The following is a 17,400-nucleotide window of genomic DNA, read 5'->3' as shown; positions in this document are numbered from 1 at the left end:
TATTTCCCCTCCCCCAAGGCGATTAGTCTCTGGTAAAGCCGCAGTAGTTTAGGCTCTGGTTAGTTTCTCCTGAGGCCCAGCCTTGTTGAGGACAGAATGTGCTGACATATTTCAAATTGGTTAATTTTCCCCCTCCCTTACTGGCAGCCCCAACTGGGATTTTTATATGATCTTCACTCTGAGAACCTGGTAGAGTTCCAGTAGGTAAGATTCACAGAAGTGTTGGGGGCCTCCTGGAATTGTTAACTTACTTTCCCACCCTGAGCCTCCAGGAAATGGTCAATTACAGTTCAGATTTTCCTGCTCCAGTGCAGGTTCCTGTGGAGATTTCTGCTCCCATCAGTTGTGATTCTCTGTCTCCCGCATCTGTCTCTCCAGTTGCCGGGGAAGAGGTTTGCCCTGCAACCTCATTTTTTAGGTCAGATCCAATAAGAGTTGTTATTTTTCAGTTGGATTAGCTTTTTACTTATTGTTATGATGGAGTGGTGAATTCCAAGCTCCTTACGTGCTGGAATCAAAACTGGAAGTTAAATTGAGTTTTGAAATGTAAGATTTCAAAGGGAGTTTGGAATTCACCACTCCATCATAACAATAAGTAAAAAGCTAATCCAACTGAAAAATAACAACTCTTATCATATAACAACAATAACAACAAATAACAATAATCAAATATAAGATTACAGCATTTATTTCTTCATGGAGATTCTAATCGCTTTTCTTTTTCCTGCTTGTATTATCTATCTTTATTGACTCCTTAAGTTGTTCCAGATTCTCAGTTGGGTATTATATATCTGTATGATTTGAATCTTTTTTTTTTTTTTTTTTTCTGGTACGCAGACCTCTCACTGTTGTGGCCTCTCCCGTCGCAGAGCACAGGCTCCGGACGCGCAGGCTCAGTGGCCATGGCTCACGGGCCCAGCCGCTCTGCGGCATGTGGGATCTTCCCGGAGCGGGGCACAAACCCGTGTCCCCTGCATCGGCACGTGGACTCGCAACCACTGCGCGCCACCAGGGAAGCCCTGACTTGAATCTTTTAAAATTTATTAAACGTGTATTATGACCCAGAATATGGTCTCACTTGGAAAAGGCTGTGTGTGTACTTGAAAAGAATGTATGTTCTGCTGTTGTTGGGGAGAACGTTACATAAAGATCAGTTACGTCATGTTGGTTGATAGTGTTGTTCAGGTCTTCTCCGTCTTTATTGATTTTTTTTTTGTCAACCCATCTATCAACTACTGAAGGACGGATGTTGATATCTCCAACTTTGCAATTGTTTTATTTTTGTCTCCTTTCAATTCTATCAGTTTCTGTTTCATGTATTTCGAGGCTGTTACTTAGGTACGTGAAAGTTTAGAACTTTTATGTCCTCTTGATGAATTGATCTGCGTCATTATTAAATGACCCTTTTATCTCAGATAATATTCTTTGATCTGAAGTCTGCTTTGTCTCAGCTGGGGCTGTCATCTGAAATACGTGTAGTGGCCTTTCCATCTGGTTGCTTGGGCTTCCTCACAACGTGACGGCTGGGCTTCAGAAGTGAGCATCAAAGAGAGCAAGTCATAAGTGTGTGACGTTTTTGTGATCTAGCTTTGGAAGTCACATAACACCCCTTCCATGTTTACAAGCCCACCCAGGCAGTCGGGAAAGGAGTATGAGCCCATCTCTCCGTGGCAGAAGTGTGAAGATCACATTGTAAGAATAGCGTGTGTTGGGAGTCACGTTGTGACCTTTGCAAAATAGATTCTGCCAAGTTGGGAAAATAAATTATGGTTAATTTTTAGCCATTAAAGGAATTTATAAAACATTTTTTAATAGGTTGAAACAAGGTTTTTAAATTGAATCCCCTCAAGTAAAGTATAACACAAAATCCTATTCCATAACAATTTTATATATTAAGGTTTTACAATAGTACTTTTTTTTAGTATAATCCTTTTTTTTTTAAGGTTTTTTTTGGGGGGTGGGTGCTGTGTTGTTGGGTCTTTGTTGTTCTGCGTGGGCTTTTTCTAGTTGTGCTGAGCGGGGGCTACTCTTGGTTGCGGTGAGTGGGCTTCTCATTGCAGTGGCTTCTCGTTGCAGAGCATGGGCTCTATGCACCCAGGCTTCAGGAGTTGTGGCTCGCGGGCTCTGGAGCGCAGACTCAGTAGTTGTGGTGCACGGGCTTAGTTGCTCCGCAGCATGTGGGATCTTCCCGGACCAGGGCTCGAACCCGTGTCCCCTGCATTGACAGGTGGATTCTTAACCGCTGCGCCACCAGGGAAGCCCTAGTATAATCCTTTTTGTCCTATTTTCTATTTATTAATAACACTTTCTAAGATAATTTTTATTACTATTTGTATTTTGCAGATACAACTATAAAGTGTAATACGGATTCATTGAGAGATTCACCCAAAAAAAAATCAGAAAAGAAACAGTGCGTCTCCTTAAAAGATGTAAATAAGGTGGTCTTTTTAAATGTTCATTAAATACAAAGTTCATATAATGTTCATTTTAGAATATTCTCCTTTAAAATCTACTAGGAACCAAAAATATGGCTATGATAGTTTCATTCATGAAAAAATATAAGTTTACATGTTTGCTCTGTTTCAAAAGAACAGGGTAACTCCAGCTCCTCCCTTGTCAAGTCCTTGTTCTTTTTGTTGTTGTTTAACTTTAGTAGCTTAACACAAAAAAACTTTGTTTTGCAGTCATACAATATGCGTTCTTGAAGCTGGGGGGATGTTCTGCTCCATATAATCCTTACTCAAGGACCTGGGTTCATCACCTAGAACATCATAATCGTAGTGGCGGGGGATAAAGGGAAAAGAGAACTGTGAACCTGCTATAAAGTCCTTCTACCCAGAAGTGACACATGTCACTTCTGATTATGTATCATTGGTTAAAGCAAGTCATATGATCATGTAACTGCAAAGGATCATAAAAGTACATTCCTGCTGATTAGCCAGAAGGAGAACTGGAAATAATTAATGAGCTGCAATGTATACTGTTAACTCCCAGAGATATTACTAAGTGAAAAGAAAAAGCATGCTTTATTCTTCATGTTAAAAAACATGTTACAGGACTTCCCTGGTGGCGCAGTGGTTGAGAGTCCGCGTGCCAATGCAGGGGACATGGGTTTGTGCCCCGATCCGGGAAGATCCCATATGCCGTGTAGCGGCTGAGCCCGTGAGCCGTGGCCGCTGAGCCTGCGCGTCTGGAGCCTGTGCTCCACAACAGGAGAGGCCACAACAGTGAGAGGCCCACATACTGCAAAAAAAACACAAAAAACAAAAAACCATGTTATATATACTATATACTCTTGAAATGCATTGAGTATTTCTGGAAGTCCATGTTGAAAATAAGGAGATAGCTCTAGGTAGGCATAGAAAACCTAGGTGGTTTAATTTTCTTGAAGTCTTAATTTTCACTGTATATGATTTTGTATTTTATGTGTTTCATAGCAGACGCATGTATCATCTAGTAAGGGTTTCCCAAAAGGAATATGTGAGTCCGGAAGAGACTTTTAAAAAATTACTTAAATTGGGGCTTCCCTGGTGGCGCAGTGGTTGAGAGTCCGCCTGCCGATGCAGGGGATGTGGGTTCGTGCCCCGGTCCGGGAAGATCCCACATGCCGTGGGGCGGCTGGGCCTGTGAGCCATGGCCGCTGAGCCTGCACGTCTGGAGCCTGTGCTCCGCAACGGGAGAGGCCACAACAGTGAGAGTCCCGCGTATCGCCACAAAAAAAAAAAAAAAAAAAAAAAATTACTTAAATTTATAAAGATTTAGTAATCATGGCTTATAAATAAAATTTCCAAGTGGGAGACACTTTTAAACTCAAATCCTTGTTCTTGGCTTACTGACCACTCTACAAAATTAGGTATTTATTCTCATTTTAACAAGGGTGTAAAAATCTGGAATTATGGGACACTCTGATAGTTAAGGTCAAGTCTAACCTGTCCCTCCAGGTCTTTTGAAAAGACAGGTGAAAGTAATTCCAGGACATTTTAAATACTGATTATATGAAAAGGCAGCTGCCTGCTATTTGGATATTTCAATCTAGTGGTTATAGCAGTGGCATAATCACCCAGCTCTCCAGTTCTTGGTCTCTTCATATCTGTGTTGCCTGAATGTTATCTGGGATGGTTGTCTGTGAGAATAACTCCCATGAAATTTTGATTCCTCAAGAATGTATATCATGTTAGCATAATTATTCTTTCTGAAAAAAATTGTTTTACAGTGTGTTGAGTCTTCAGTGTATTGGCCAATGAAAAGAGGCATAACCACGTATGCCGATCCAGATATACCAGCAGCAAGGTATGATTTGAAAACCAGTGTAATTGACTAGAGACTTAAGTATAATATTGTTTTATACAGCATTCTGTAATATTGATGATAGAAGAATATTCAGTTTCAAAAAAAGAGTGACCTTGGAAATATCGATTAAACATATGTTAATTTAAAATTAAAATGTTTGACAACTGGCTAGCAGCACCGTTGACCAAAAAGTGGTAGTGATTCTTGTCTCCTTGTTACCTTATCAGACAAAGTTGTGTCTGTAAGGCAGGTCCAGTGACACTGTCTTGAGGTAAAGGATGGGTAAATGTGGGCCAGATGGCAGTTCAAGTTGGTGGAAAGCAAAGAATGGTCTGTTATATTTTTGAAGATGAGCATCAAAGACTTTGTAACCCTGTCCTCATCAAGATCCATGTCAGTGATACTAATGAGATCACAGAAAGGATGTATTGTAATGTTATACATTTCACATATAGTGTAAGATCTTAAAATGGGAAGCTTCCATTTCTCCCCTTCTGAACTTTATGCTAGTGTTGTTATACGTTTTATTTATACATTTGTTATAAATGCTGGAATCTGTTATTGTTTGTATTTAAGCAGTGATTTTTCTTTTAGAGGGATTTAAATAAATAATTAAAAAATTAAATATCTACCCACGTAGTTACCACCCATGCTTTTCAGTTTTTGTGTAGATGCAGATTTCCATCTGGTACCATTTTCCTTCTACCTGAAGGACTTCCTTTACTATTTCTTGTATTATGGGTCTGCTGGTGATGAATTCTTTCAGCTTTTGTGTGTCTGAAAAAATATTTTAGCTTCATTTAAAAAAACACAAAACCTTTGCAAGGATAGAATTCAAGGTTTAAATTTCTTTTCCCCTGTGATTTAAAGATGTTGCTCCACCATCTGCTTGCTCATATTGTTACCAGTGCAAAATCTACCATCGTCTTTTTTCTTTGTTCCTCTGTGTGCAGCATGTCTTTTCCCTCTGCTTTTAAGATTTTCTCTTTATTGCCGGTTTGAACAATTTAATTATTGTATCACATGTCTTGGTGTAGTTTTGCTCACGTTTCTTATGCTTGGGGATCATTAGGGTTCTTCATTTGTAGGTTTCTGTCTTTTCATCAAATTTGGTAAGTATTCAGCTGTTATTCTACAAATATTTTTTCTGCACTCATCTCTTTCTCCTCTCCTTTTGAGAGTCTTATGAGACAAATGTCCCTGAGGGTCTGTTCATTTTTGCAACCTTTTCTTGCTGTTTGTCGTATTAATAATTCTGCTGATCTATGTTTAATTGACTCTTCTGTCATCTCCATTTTGCTACTAAGCCCATCCAGTGAATTCTTTATTTGATGTATTATATTTTATAATTAAATAAAATTTTTATTTAATTTTTTTCTAATCTGTATTTTTTTTTGCTGAGAAGAAAGAGTTCTTATCATGCCGTTCAACAGTGCTCCCCTTTCCTTTTCTTATGGAGCATGGTTATAATAGCTGCTTGATAATTCACACTTCTGAGCTGTGCTGGGGTTGGCACCTGTTGATTATTTTTTCCCTCTACAGTCTGTCTAATTTTCCTGATTCTTTGTATGTCAAGTAATTTTGGATTGCATCCTGGATATTTGGAATATTATGGTATGAGACTCTGGTTTAGAATCCGCTGGAGGATGTTAACTTTGTTGTTTTTGTTGTTTGTTTTAGCAGGAGGTCATCACTTCCTTAAGGTTCAGACGTCAAACTCTGTCTCACTTACCGTGGGTGGTGATTGCGGCACTGTTTCTAAGTCTTTGGTACACTGCTTTGGGTCTGTTCTGAATATGCTCAACTTGGGGTGAGCGTGGGACTTCTTTTGGGACCATAAAAAGAAATAAGGGACTCCCCCCCACCCCGCCACCCAGCTCTCTATCTCTTCTTTTTTCCCCCAGGATTTTCCTCACATTCGCCATTTTCTAGATGCTCTCTCTCTCTGTTCCTCTGACCAGGTAGATGGTTTCTTGTGGAGAAGCTACCATGCAGTTCTGTGTGATTGGGGCTGCTTGTGTAATAAAATAGCAATAGAAATAAGAGAGGAAAAATGAGGGGGATTTTCCTTGTACAGTCTTTAGACTACTGGGTCCCTATTTCCCGGTTCCTTAGAGGGAGGGAGAAGTTTTCTCTCAGGGTTTTAAGTGACCACACTGCCGTTACCACTGCAGCCTGCAGCTCCGTGATCAGAGCTGCCCTTGGGGCAGGGCCAGGAGAGGAAGAGAAGAGAGAAGTCGGGATTCCTTACATCCTCTGGTTTAAGGCCCTTGCCTTTTCTCTGGCTTGAAGTACAGTCGGCCCTCCTTATTCACAGCTCCTGCATCCGCACTGACACAGGTCCCTTGGGTACGGAGGGCTGACTGTACTGCACCATCTTATATGAGCATCCGTGCATTTCGGTATCCGCAGGGCTCCTGGAACCAGTCTCCTGTAGATACTAAGGGATGATGGTAGAGAGTTTCTCTCGGGGTTTTTGATGTCTGCATCTTCTACGCCATTCTGCGACTCAGGCTGCCCTCAGCTCAGCACCAAGGGAAAGCCAGGAAACTCTCCATAGCTCTGGTGGCTTTTCACGTTTTAGTTGTAGTCGTTGCATACTTCATCCCAAGTTTCTAGTTGTAATCAGCAAGGAAGAGAGGATGTAGTGGGCTTGCTCCCTCTTGGCAGCCCAGGACTGTCAAAATGGTTTTCCTACTCAAAGGACTCAGTTTCAGTTCTCACAGAATTTACTGAAGTTGATCAGGTTACTCCAGTGGAACTTCTTAAATTGTCTCCCAGAAAATAACGGTATTTTGAGGTTGGGGATAAATGGGTTCAGAAATTTTAATAAAAGTTTTTGATTTCTAGTGGTGCTTTATGTCAGAAGTCAAATGAGAAACCACTTAGATTGGCTGAGAAGAAAGGATACAATGAGAAGAACAGCTGTGTGAAGTACGGATTTTTTTCTTGGCCTAAATTTTTAATTGAAATAATTGTAAAAAACAGTGTAAGCAGGAAGAATTGAAAATATGATTTTATTATTAATTTCAAACCTGCATTCCTATAAAGTAAATAAATATATATACACACACGTTTTTTTCTTTTCCATTTGCTGGAGTAGAGTTTTCTGTTTAAAGCTTTGTTCCACTGTAAATAGTCATGCTCTCCCTCCTGTTCCTGATTCTCTTGTCAAGTGAACAGTTTTATGAAACAAATTATATATAGTTGATCTTTTGGGGCTGTTGATTTTATATGGGTTGGTGCTTGCTTTCTTCCCAGTTTTCTGACGTTAAATAGATCTACCACCTGCTGGAGAAACTGTTTAATTATTTGCAGTGTAGAACTTCAGGATTTTGGGGGGTTTTTTTGTCCTGCCAGATTCACAAAGTATTCACTTACAAGGTGTTAACAGTAGAGCAATCACTTCATTTTATACTTGTTTAGTCTACAAAATATTTTCCTACCAATTTTTATGATTTCTTACCCTACTAGCTTAAAAATGCTCTTATGTTCCAAGTAACTGTGGCTGCTCTAAAACCACCAGAGTGACAAAGTGTTTGAGACAGTTCAGAAGTGGGTAGGTTGTACTGCATCCACTAACTGGCCTGAGATGACTGGGGAGAGGGTGTTGACCCTACAGCCATTTCGGTGTCCCGACTTCCCAGAGGCCACTCTGTGGCCCTGTGATGTCCCCTTGCCCAGCAGGAGGTCCTCACCGTGTCCAGGGCCGAGGGCTCTGAAGGCCGCCATGGAGCCCGTGGATCTGGGGGTGGCTGTTAATGTACCAGAGTTGACATCCTCTTACCCAGGCATCCCTCCACCTAATACCTGAAAGTTGTGGTGCTACAACAGGTTATTTTCCTTGGAACCAAAGACCTTGGTTATCCATGCAGCTCATTTCTTTTAGCTACATGCCCTTTACTTAGAACCCACTGGTGAAATGACATCAGTTATTCTATCAGTCTGTGGTGGGTTCCAGGGAACCTTGAAGTGATTAAAGATCGAACAGCAAAAAAAGGAAGGAGGCAGTGGGTTTCTTAGAAGAAACATGAGATGACCTAGTGATCATGCAGTCTTTCTCCATGTCCAGAGCAAGTGGTCCTGGGATTGGCAGTGCTGTGTCCACAGAGCAGGGCCCAGTGCGGGAGGGAGAGGGGGCAAGCATGAGACTGGCAAGACCCCCATGGCCCCTTATGTAGCAATAGACAAGGCAAAACAGAACAAGCAGGAATGTCATAGTCATGCCTTGGGAGGCAGAGTTCATTTTACCTCTGTCGAAGAAGAATTAGAATAATAGCTCAACTGAAGAAATATAAACACTCCTTTCTTCTTCAAATTATCCTTTTATTTTACAGATTATTGCAGTTTCTAAATCCTGATCATTTGAGAGCCGATGGAATCTCTGATCTGCAGCAGGTATGGCAAACACCCGCAAGAGAAAACTGTTTACTCTTTAAATCCTTCCCCTTCCTCCCTCAAGATTTGAGATATGAAGACAAACTCCTTGCATGGAGGACTTTACCTGAAGATACCCTTTTAGAAATTATCTAATGAATTATTGCTTTAGAGACATGGCTCTTTTGGGTAATGGATAATCTTCCTTTTATTTTGGTAATTTTGGTGGGTTTTTATAAGCATATAAACTTAGGGTTTTACATGGAAACCAAACTCTTATATCTTCTTTATTTCCATAAAGTTCTTGGTATTCTGTGCTAACACCACAGGGCAGAGCCATCTGACATCTGTGTTCTTAGTTGCAGAGGCTGAAGTCAGGCTCCCGGCTGCCCTTGGTCGTTCTGCGGACCAGGGTCGAGCCCTGCTTGTCCATCAACACGGCGCCACTCTCGGCAGACCTGAAAAAGGTGACGGGGCTCAGACCAGGCTTGTGAAGGAGGACTGACCTGCTCTAACATAGAAAGATTTTTAATAAAGCAGTTTTAAGTTTGCATTTATATAATTTCTTTGCTTTTGAAATTTTCTTTTAAGATTTTATTATTAATTTCTCATTTATTCTTAAAGTCGAGGTTAACTTCTTATAAGTGAATAATTCTTTTGTGGAGAAACCTAAGTGCTTTTCTGAAATAAGTTTTCAAATGCGCCTCTGAAAAGGGGCTTAGAAGGGGCACAAGTAGTCAGGGCAGTTAGAATGTACTTCTTAGTACTCTTTTCAGAATTGCGTTATAGACCTGTGGTTTCACTTAGATCATCGGTTTAGATCATAAATCTTTATCTACTTCCCTCTTGATACTGAAAAAAAGTAAAAACAAAAAAACGACAAGCATGAATAGAATGAGAGCGGAGCCTTTATTGGACAAGGAATTTCTACAGGCTTTTGGAAGATGGAAAAGAAGCAGCCAGGATGGCTGACCACCTGAGGAAGGAGTGACACGGGGAGGGCAGTGAACTCCCTGCCTTGTTTCCTGAACATCTTCAGCCAGTTTCTCAGGAAGGAGATTGGAGGCTCTGTTTGGAGAAACCGAATGGCGCTAGAGAATGACCTTGCGGTGATGCTGTTTTCGAATCCTCTCAGTAAAAATGCATGCTCGCTGCCTGTCTCCTTGCAGTGATGTGACGCTCACATGGTGATGAGCTCTGCCCTGCCTGCGGATATAGTCAGCTTTCAGTGTCCTCGATGTGAGCAGACATCAGGGATCCTTGGACATTGGAAGAAAGCCTTAACCTAGGAAAAAAAAAAAAAGACCAAAACAAACTCTGAAAGAAACAAACAATGTTAAGGAGTGGAAGAAAACATTAGAAAATAGATATCCTCAGAGATAAGAGAAGATATTGCTTGGATTTAACAATAATAGGGTGCTACTAAAAACAAAAGGAACAGTCAGAGATAAAAAGGGCTCTTAGAAATTAAAAACGCTATGGAAATAAAAAAACAGTAGATATGAGAGGTAAGATAGAAGTTAACAATCAGAAAGTAGAACACAAAGACAAAGAGATGGAAATGGGGGGGGAAAGAGAATTTGAGGGTCAATTTGAGGTCTCGTATCTGAGTGGGATTTCTAGAAAGAATGACGGCAGAGGACCGAAAATTCTGAGAATAACACATGGACACTTTCCTTACTTAATGGATATGACTTTCTAAATTGAGAGGGTTTGCCGACCGGAGACCCAGCACAACCGAGGAGCAGGAGCGTAGACACGTTGCTACGAAGCATCTGAACTGGAGGGATTCAGAGATCGTGAAAGCTTCCAGAGAGGAGGAACCCATCCCACGGCGGGGTCAGGAATCAGAATGACTTCAGACTTTCCCACAGTTCACCAGCAGAGCAGTGACTCCACAATTCTCGTGAAAAGTTATTTCCAGCCTAGAGGTCTGTACTCAAACCATTCCTGAAGTGTAAGGATAGAATGAAGACATTTTCACACGTGCAGAATCTCCGATTTCCTTCCCCTGCACCCTTTGTCGAGAAGCTGCCGAAATTTGTTCTCCACCAAACCAAGAAATTCAACTGAGAAAGTTGCAGCACAAAGGGTGGTGTTGCAGGGGAACCCCAGTCCCGAGTGCAGCTGGGGTTCGGGCCGGGGGATGAGACCTTCAGAGAGAGGACGGTGCTGATGAGTTCACCCTGTTGGCAGATCTCATCGGTGTGGCTGGAGAACTCTCCTCTGTGGAACATTTGGGAGGTCTTGATGACAGCGGATTACACAGAAAAATAAGCAAACAAAGGCAAATTTTTAAAAAGCTTTCTAAGTGGAGCCGATGCACCAGCAGCTTATCAGGAGGAAGAGAAGCCACATCTTTGCTGTGGTGAAACGTTAAGCACCTCGTGTTTCAACAGACTGCCTATTGGATCCTTTCAGTTGGGAGCCCAGAAAAGCGAGGGTCTTTTGAGCAGGAGTTTGTTGCTGGAAAAGATTCGGGGGGGGGGGACTTATTAAGTTAGGTCTTGGATAATACCAGATTAAGCAATGTATACTCGTTCTTGGGGTAAAGTGAGCAATGAGAAGTTTATTAGTTTTCTGGGTTTTATTGTTGTTTTGGTTGTTGTTGATGTTTTGTAGGCTCTTCAAAGGAATAAGTTTCCGGGCCCCAGCCACACTGAATCTTACTCTTGGCCTCCCATAGCACGTGGCTGTGACATGGTGGTCATTTCTCATTGTGGAAATGACCCTTTGTTGTACCTTCCACCACTGCTTACGATTTTGCAAACAGGGGGCTGCTACAAGTCATTACCAAGTAGAAATGGAGTAAGTTGAAGACATTTTTGTTTAACAACAAAATGGATTAAATATTTATTTTAAATTTGACACCTAACCTTTGGTAAAGTTTAAGTTACATTAAAACTGGCAGGGGGCTTCCCGGGTGGCGCAGTGGTTGAGAGTCCGCCTGCCGATGCAGGGGACACGGGTTCGTGCCCCGGTCCGGGAAGATCCCACATGCCGTGGAGCAGCTGGGCCCGTGAGCCATGGCTGCTGAGCCTGCACATCCGGAGCCTGCGCTCCGCGACGGGAGGGGCCGCAACAGTGAGAGGCCCGCGTACCGCAAAAAAAACCCAAAAAGCAAAAACAAAAAACAAACAAAAAAAACCTGGCAGAACAGAGACCGTCCTATGAGAAACTCTTCTCAACACAGTCGCTGATTCTCTCACACTGATTCTTACCGAGAACCCCTAGTTGTGAGCCATCAGCTGAGTTGGGAGAGTCCTGGCTTTTAGTGATGACTGTACAGTTTATAGAATTATCTAACTGATTCGATTCACGTAATTATCATGGCAAACCCTTGAGATGGTCATGCCGTGTATTGTTTTCACTATTTTATAGATGAGAAAACTAAGCTCATGAAAAGTTACTGGTAAAAGTTCTTACCTGCTGACAAGTGTGACAAGAAGTGGGACTTGAATTTAGGATTTCTGTCATCTTGTCCCTCTTCTTTAAATTATCTTCACAGAACCCCACACTGTTTTATAATCCCACTTTATTTTTCCCACTCATAAGCATCAGTTAATAGCTGAGAAGGATGGTGGAAAGGAAAGAAATTGGATGTGAGGGTCAAATGATGGTGAGTGAGTGACATCTGCTTTGCTGGGGTTTTGGCTGTTAGGTGAATTGATGTGTATGAGACCCGTCTCAGATCTTCTCCCAAGATACACTACAGATGGTTCCATCACTCATTATAAGGTGAAAAATAGCAGTACAAAAGACAATTCGAATTTCATCTTAGGAAAGATACTGGTTTATTTTCCTGATTATGCCATGTAGTTTAACGAGTCCTCTTTGGAAGTCCGCGTTGGCTGTGTTACGATGTATTGACTTCATAATATTAAATGGATGCGTTTGTATCACTCAGTCAGGTAGCAGCTGAGCCCGCTGATGAGATGCAGCTTGTGTTGAGATAGACCCCTGGCCGGGCCAGAAAGGAATGTCCAGGTCTGACCCTTGTGTCCATTCTGCTTTTTCCGCATCTCCAGGGTCAGTCTGCATTTAGGCGTGAGCCCTGGAAGCAGGCGCTTGCCTGCGTCTGCATAAAAGAAAGAGGAGACTCGTTCTTGTCTTCAGTTGATTGAGGGCGTGTGTCCAGGAAGGTGTTTGGCAGGCAGATATGGAGAGAGATCTGTGGGATCGTGGAGGGCAGGGGTCAGATGTTGCAGTAGGGAACTTAATCTCCTAAGGAAGTGATGTTCACCTTTTTCAGGGCCCCTTTCAGGAGGCAGTTCATCCTGGTGCTCTGCAGCAGCAGGCCTGGAGCCGGATTGCCTGGCTTTGAATCCCGCTTCTACTGAATATTAGCTGTGCAGCCTTGGGCAACAAACTTCACCTTTCTGTCCCTTAGGCTCCTCACCTGTGAAGTGAGGTAGTAATAGGTCTCACCCTGTAAGGGGACGTTAAGGACTAGATGATTTAATACTTGTGCCTAGTTTAAGCCCTAGCAGAATCTGAGTCAGTGTGTCTGAATCCATTCTAGTGAAATTATATTTTGACTTCTCTGACCTGCGTGACCGTGATGACAGCAAAAACTTAGTGCTTACTGTGTACAGGGAGATGTTCTGCGTGTCTTAGATGCTTAACCTTTGTCCAAAATCATGTGACTTTATTTGTCTTTGCAGCCTCTGGCGGTCATCGTGTGCCCTGGGTGGAAAAAGGCCCAATTAGTTTTTGAATTATTGGGAGACTATAGCATGTCCTCCAGGCCTGTTGTTCATCCTGTGGTATTAACAGTCGGACTCCACAAAGATGAAGCCAAAAGTATGAAGCTTCCAAGTGGGTGTAAGCATCCTTTCCAAGCTATTTGGTTTTCCCTAGAGAACACAGTGGAAGCCTGCTCGGGCAGGCCTGGGAGCCAGCACTGACGATCAGCCAGGCCTCACTTGTCAGTTACCGATCAGTGCTGGTGGTGAAGGTTTACTCTTGGCTTCCATCTGTTTTTACTGAGAAAGCTAAGTCTTTTCATTCATTTATCAACGATTTATTAAACGCTTACTGTTTATTAGCTGTTGACTAAAACCACCCCCTGCCTTTCAGGAGCTCAAAACCTGGTGGGAACACAGGTATTTAGTCAGACAGTACAGGGGCAGCCTGGGCAGGCCTCTTCTCACACCCACCTGAGGCAGAAACACAGGGTTTATTTCATTGAAAGGCATTTCTAGAAAGTATGTGGAATCTTAGCAAAGGAAACGTTAGAAAAACCTGTGGAAGATCTAAGGCGTTAACTGTGTTTTCTTTTAAAATGTAGGCAATGTAATTGTCACAACACCACATAGCCTCCTGAGACTTCTCAGATATCAAAGCTTGTTGTTTCTTAGACTCTGTCATCTGATTTTGGATGAGGTGGAAGTCTTATTCTCTGAAGCTAATGAACAAGTAAGTATGGCATTTATTTAGATGTCAGTACTACTCAGAAATATATATATATATTACATACATATATGTAAAATTAAAGTCTTTTAGGAGTCAGGAAACGTGTCTAGTTGGGAAGAAGCTGGTTAATCTAAAAAATGTTTCCCTTTAACGGCTATAATTAAGAGGACAGAACATTTATCTGAATTTTCTACCCAATGTTAAAGTTCTCTTTGAAGAGCAGAATTTCTTTCCCAGGGACATTTTCTAAAATCAATATTTTTCTGGTTATGTAAGCAATACTTGTATTTTAGAAAATTTGAGAAATAGAGAAGAACCCTTGAAAAACCCCAACATCCATAGTCTTATGCTCAGAGGTTACGTAACCACTGTTACTGTTTTAGAGTATTTCTTTCCTTTCCGTAATTCCTGCGTCTGTTGATACATATAATTAATAATATCAGGACCTTATTTTATGTATTGGTTTGTAACTTGCATTTCAGTGAACAGCATTGTGAGTGCTGCTACCAGCTGTTCTCTAGCGTGATTGTTACTGGCCATGTGGTATTGAACCCTGTGGACATACAATTTATTTTCTGATTGTCTTATATATGGACATTTAGCATCATTTGTGTGTATGTGTGTAGCTGAAGAAACATCTTTTGGCACGTGTTTTCTTAGCATAAATTCCTAGGAAGGGGATTAATGGATCAAAGGCTATGAATTCTTAAAAGGCACTTGTTGGAAGCAGTGTAGCATGAAGGTCAGGAGCATTCCTTTGGGAGCAGCAGTGGCCCCAAGGTCAAGCCCAGGCTTTGTGACTTACTGACTGCCTCAGTTCTTATTTGCAAAGCTGGTATCTGGAACACTGCCTTGTTCAGTGGCACTCTGAAAGTGTAGATGGGTTTGCACTCCCTCTGGCAGTGTGCCTCCGCGCCACACTGCCTGCACGCCTGGCAGTAGGAGGCCCTCGTCCAGCTTTCTTTTCTAGGCTGACGGTTACACGTGGCATCTGATTTGCTTAATCTGTATTTCCTTGATTACTTTGTTAAATTGAGCATTAATTCATACTGGCCATTTGCACCCATTCTTCTAGGAGCTGCTTGTTCATTTCCTTCGCTTGTTTTCTTTCACTGGGATCATCTTTTTCTAACTAGTTTGTAGAAGTTTTTATATAAGGCTGTTCATCCTTTGTTACCTGTGTTGCCGGTATTTACCTAGATGTTTGTTTTAATTTTGTCTATACATAAACATTTTTCCTTTTTAGTTTTTACTTTCATGTTTAAAGACCTTTCCCACTCTGAGAACAGAAAATATACATTCCTTACATTTTATGTTCTGTCAAACTAATTATTAGTTTCTTTGGAAATAAAAGTGAAATTAATTATGCTGATTTTTTAGATGTTTCCTATATTAGATAACTTTAAAAAAATTATTGAAGTTGAAGAAAGGGAATCTGCCCCACATCAGATTGTTGCAGTTGGAGTTCATTGGAACAGACATATAGAGCAGTTAATCAGAGAGTTCATGAACGACCCCTACATTGTGATCACAGCCATGGAGGAGGCTGCCCTCTATGGCAGTGTCCAACAGGTAAAGAGTCCTGGGTGTGTTTGGTGGGGGGTTGGTGAGCCCAAGCAAGTAACCTTTATTCATGGCTTAATATTAAAAGATTACAGCATTAATTTCATATACAATCTGTAATTGTGCATTTAAATTTATATTGCTTTTGTATACCTTCTTTCCTATTAAAATTATGACTTTGCCATAAAAAGTAAAACTGGAGCACCTTGAACATTTTTTAAAAATCCCACTGTTTCTGCATTTCATTACCAGGTAGTACATCTTTGCCTGGAATGTGAAAAGACCTCCACTTTACTCCAAACTCTTGATTTCGTTCCAAGTCAGGCACAAAAGACCTTGATCTTCACCGGTTCTGTAGCTGAAACAGAAATAGTGTGTAAGGTGAGCCCTTCCACACATGAAACGTTCTTACTGCTTGTTTAAACTGTGGTTGAATCTTGAGTCGCCAGAGAATTACTTGGAGTAGTTACGTATTTGACAGGGAAATAGCCTTCCCATGGAAGCCAGCGGTCCACAAGGGGGACCTGGCAGAGCATGAAAAGGATCTGGTTCATGAAGAAGTGCCAACATCTTCTGAACCCTCTATTTAAGAAAATAGAGACGATAATGCTAAAGTATATCATCATTTAGCCAAAAAAGCCAAATAAATTGGCTAAAGATTTATTTAATCTAATTGCATATAAATTAATGCTAAAGTGTAGAAATGAGGCCAAATACAAAAGAATCAGTAGTGCACCGACCTTTAGCAAAAATGAACTAGCAGGTATAGTGAAAAACAACAGTACCCTCTTGGCAATAGTACCATAAATTTCATGTATACGTATACATATCTCTACAGATAATCTGTGTAGGTAAGTATACATGCACACAAGTATATATACACGCACACATATGTATGTACACGTTATTTCAAAAGGAAGGAAAATAGTTTTAGCAAAATAATGTTTGTTTCACTGGAGCAAGTTTTTAGATATAAACCATAGCATTTTGAAAATATATTTCTTTAAATTTACAACCATTTCATTCTTAGAATTAGTGGATCAGTGAGGTGAGACCCTCACAGATAATTTTAAATGATTTGTATCGATAATTATTGATGAAAGATCATCTTCAAGCTTATGTTCCTGACTGTGAACTGGCCCCTTTGGTTTCATCTTTAGGTAGTAGAAAGCAGTTCCATATTTTGTTTGAAAATGCATAAAGAAATGATTTTTAATGTAAAAAGTGTTTCAGAACAGTGGAAGAAGAAGTTAAGTTCTGGTTCTCACATTGTATTAGGTAAGTATTTTAATTTCTACTTGTATTTAGAGAAGGCTGAGCTAATGGGAATCATGTCTTCAATTCATTAATTTATTTACCTCCTCCAAATTTCTCATCATTTCCCAGATTTATTGAGAATGTATTAGTAATGTGAATTTCAAAGCGAAAATTAACCTTGACTGTGATTTTGATACTGAGGTGGAATCCAAGTGCCTCAGGTTAGTAGGCAGCGAGCGGCCCTTGGGCTAGCCGTGCTCCCTGCAGTTCCAGCTCGAGGATCACTGTCCTATGTATATGCCTATGATGGAGCTTGTCGTAAATGATTGTTAAATTTAATATTGGAAATATAAAAGTCAGAATGTATAAAATAAGTGAAAACCATATGGGCAGCCAAGATTTGTAATAGAGGCATTTTTCGAGTTAAAAAGGAGACCACTTTTCTCTGGAATTTAATTACTGGGCTTTGACATTTTGGGAAAAGAAATGGGAAGGAAG

General features: G+C 41.0%; 1 protein-coding gene across 1 annotated transcript in view; it reads left to right on the top strand.

Moving 5' to 3' along the window:
• TDRD12 (tudor domain containing 12) overlaps positions 1-17,400 on the top strand; it is an 80,643-nt gene that overhangs the window by 37,497 nt on the left and 25,746 nt on the right. The window contains exons 9-19 of the mRNA XM_065898357.1: positions 2,344-2,438; positions 4,214-4,290; positions 7,141-7,224; positions 8,628-8,688; positions 9,027-9,134; positions 11,290-11,475; positions 13,332-13,491; positions 13,958-14,085; positions 15,463-15,654; positions 15,898-16,026; positions 16,806-16,923. Coding sequence (XP_065754429.1) covers positions 2,344-2,438; positions 4,214-4,290; positions 7,141-7,224; positions 8,628-8,688; positions 9,027-9,134; positions 11,290-11,475; positions 13,332-13,491; positions 13,958-14,085; positions 15,463-15,654; positions 15,898-16,026; positions 16,806-16,923 — 1,338 coding nt within the window. The remainder of the gene's footprint in view (positions 1-2,343; positions 2,439-4,213; positions 4,291-7,140; positions 7,225-8,627; positions 8,689-9,026; positions 9,135-11,289; positions 11,476-13,331; positions 13,492-13,957; positions 14,086-15,462; positions 15,655-15,897; positions 16,027-16,805; positions 16,924-17,400) is intronic.

The sequence above is a fragment of the Phocoena phocoena genome, chromosome 20 (genome assembly GCF_963924675.1).
Source record: "Phocoena phocoena chromosome 20, mPhoPho1.1, whole genome shotgun sequence".
In the NCBI taxonomy this organism is placed as follows: Eukaryota; Metazoa; Chordata; class Mammalia; order Artiodactyla; family Phocoenidae; genus Phocoena; species Phocoena phocoena.
The sequence above is the reverse complement of the archived record's forward strand: the minus strand, read 5'-3'. Positions and strand labels throughout refer to the sequence as shown.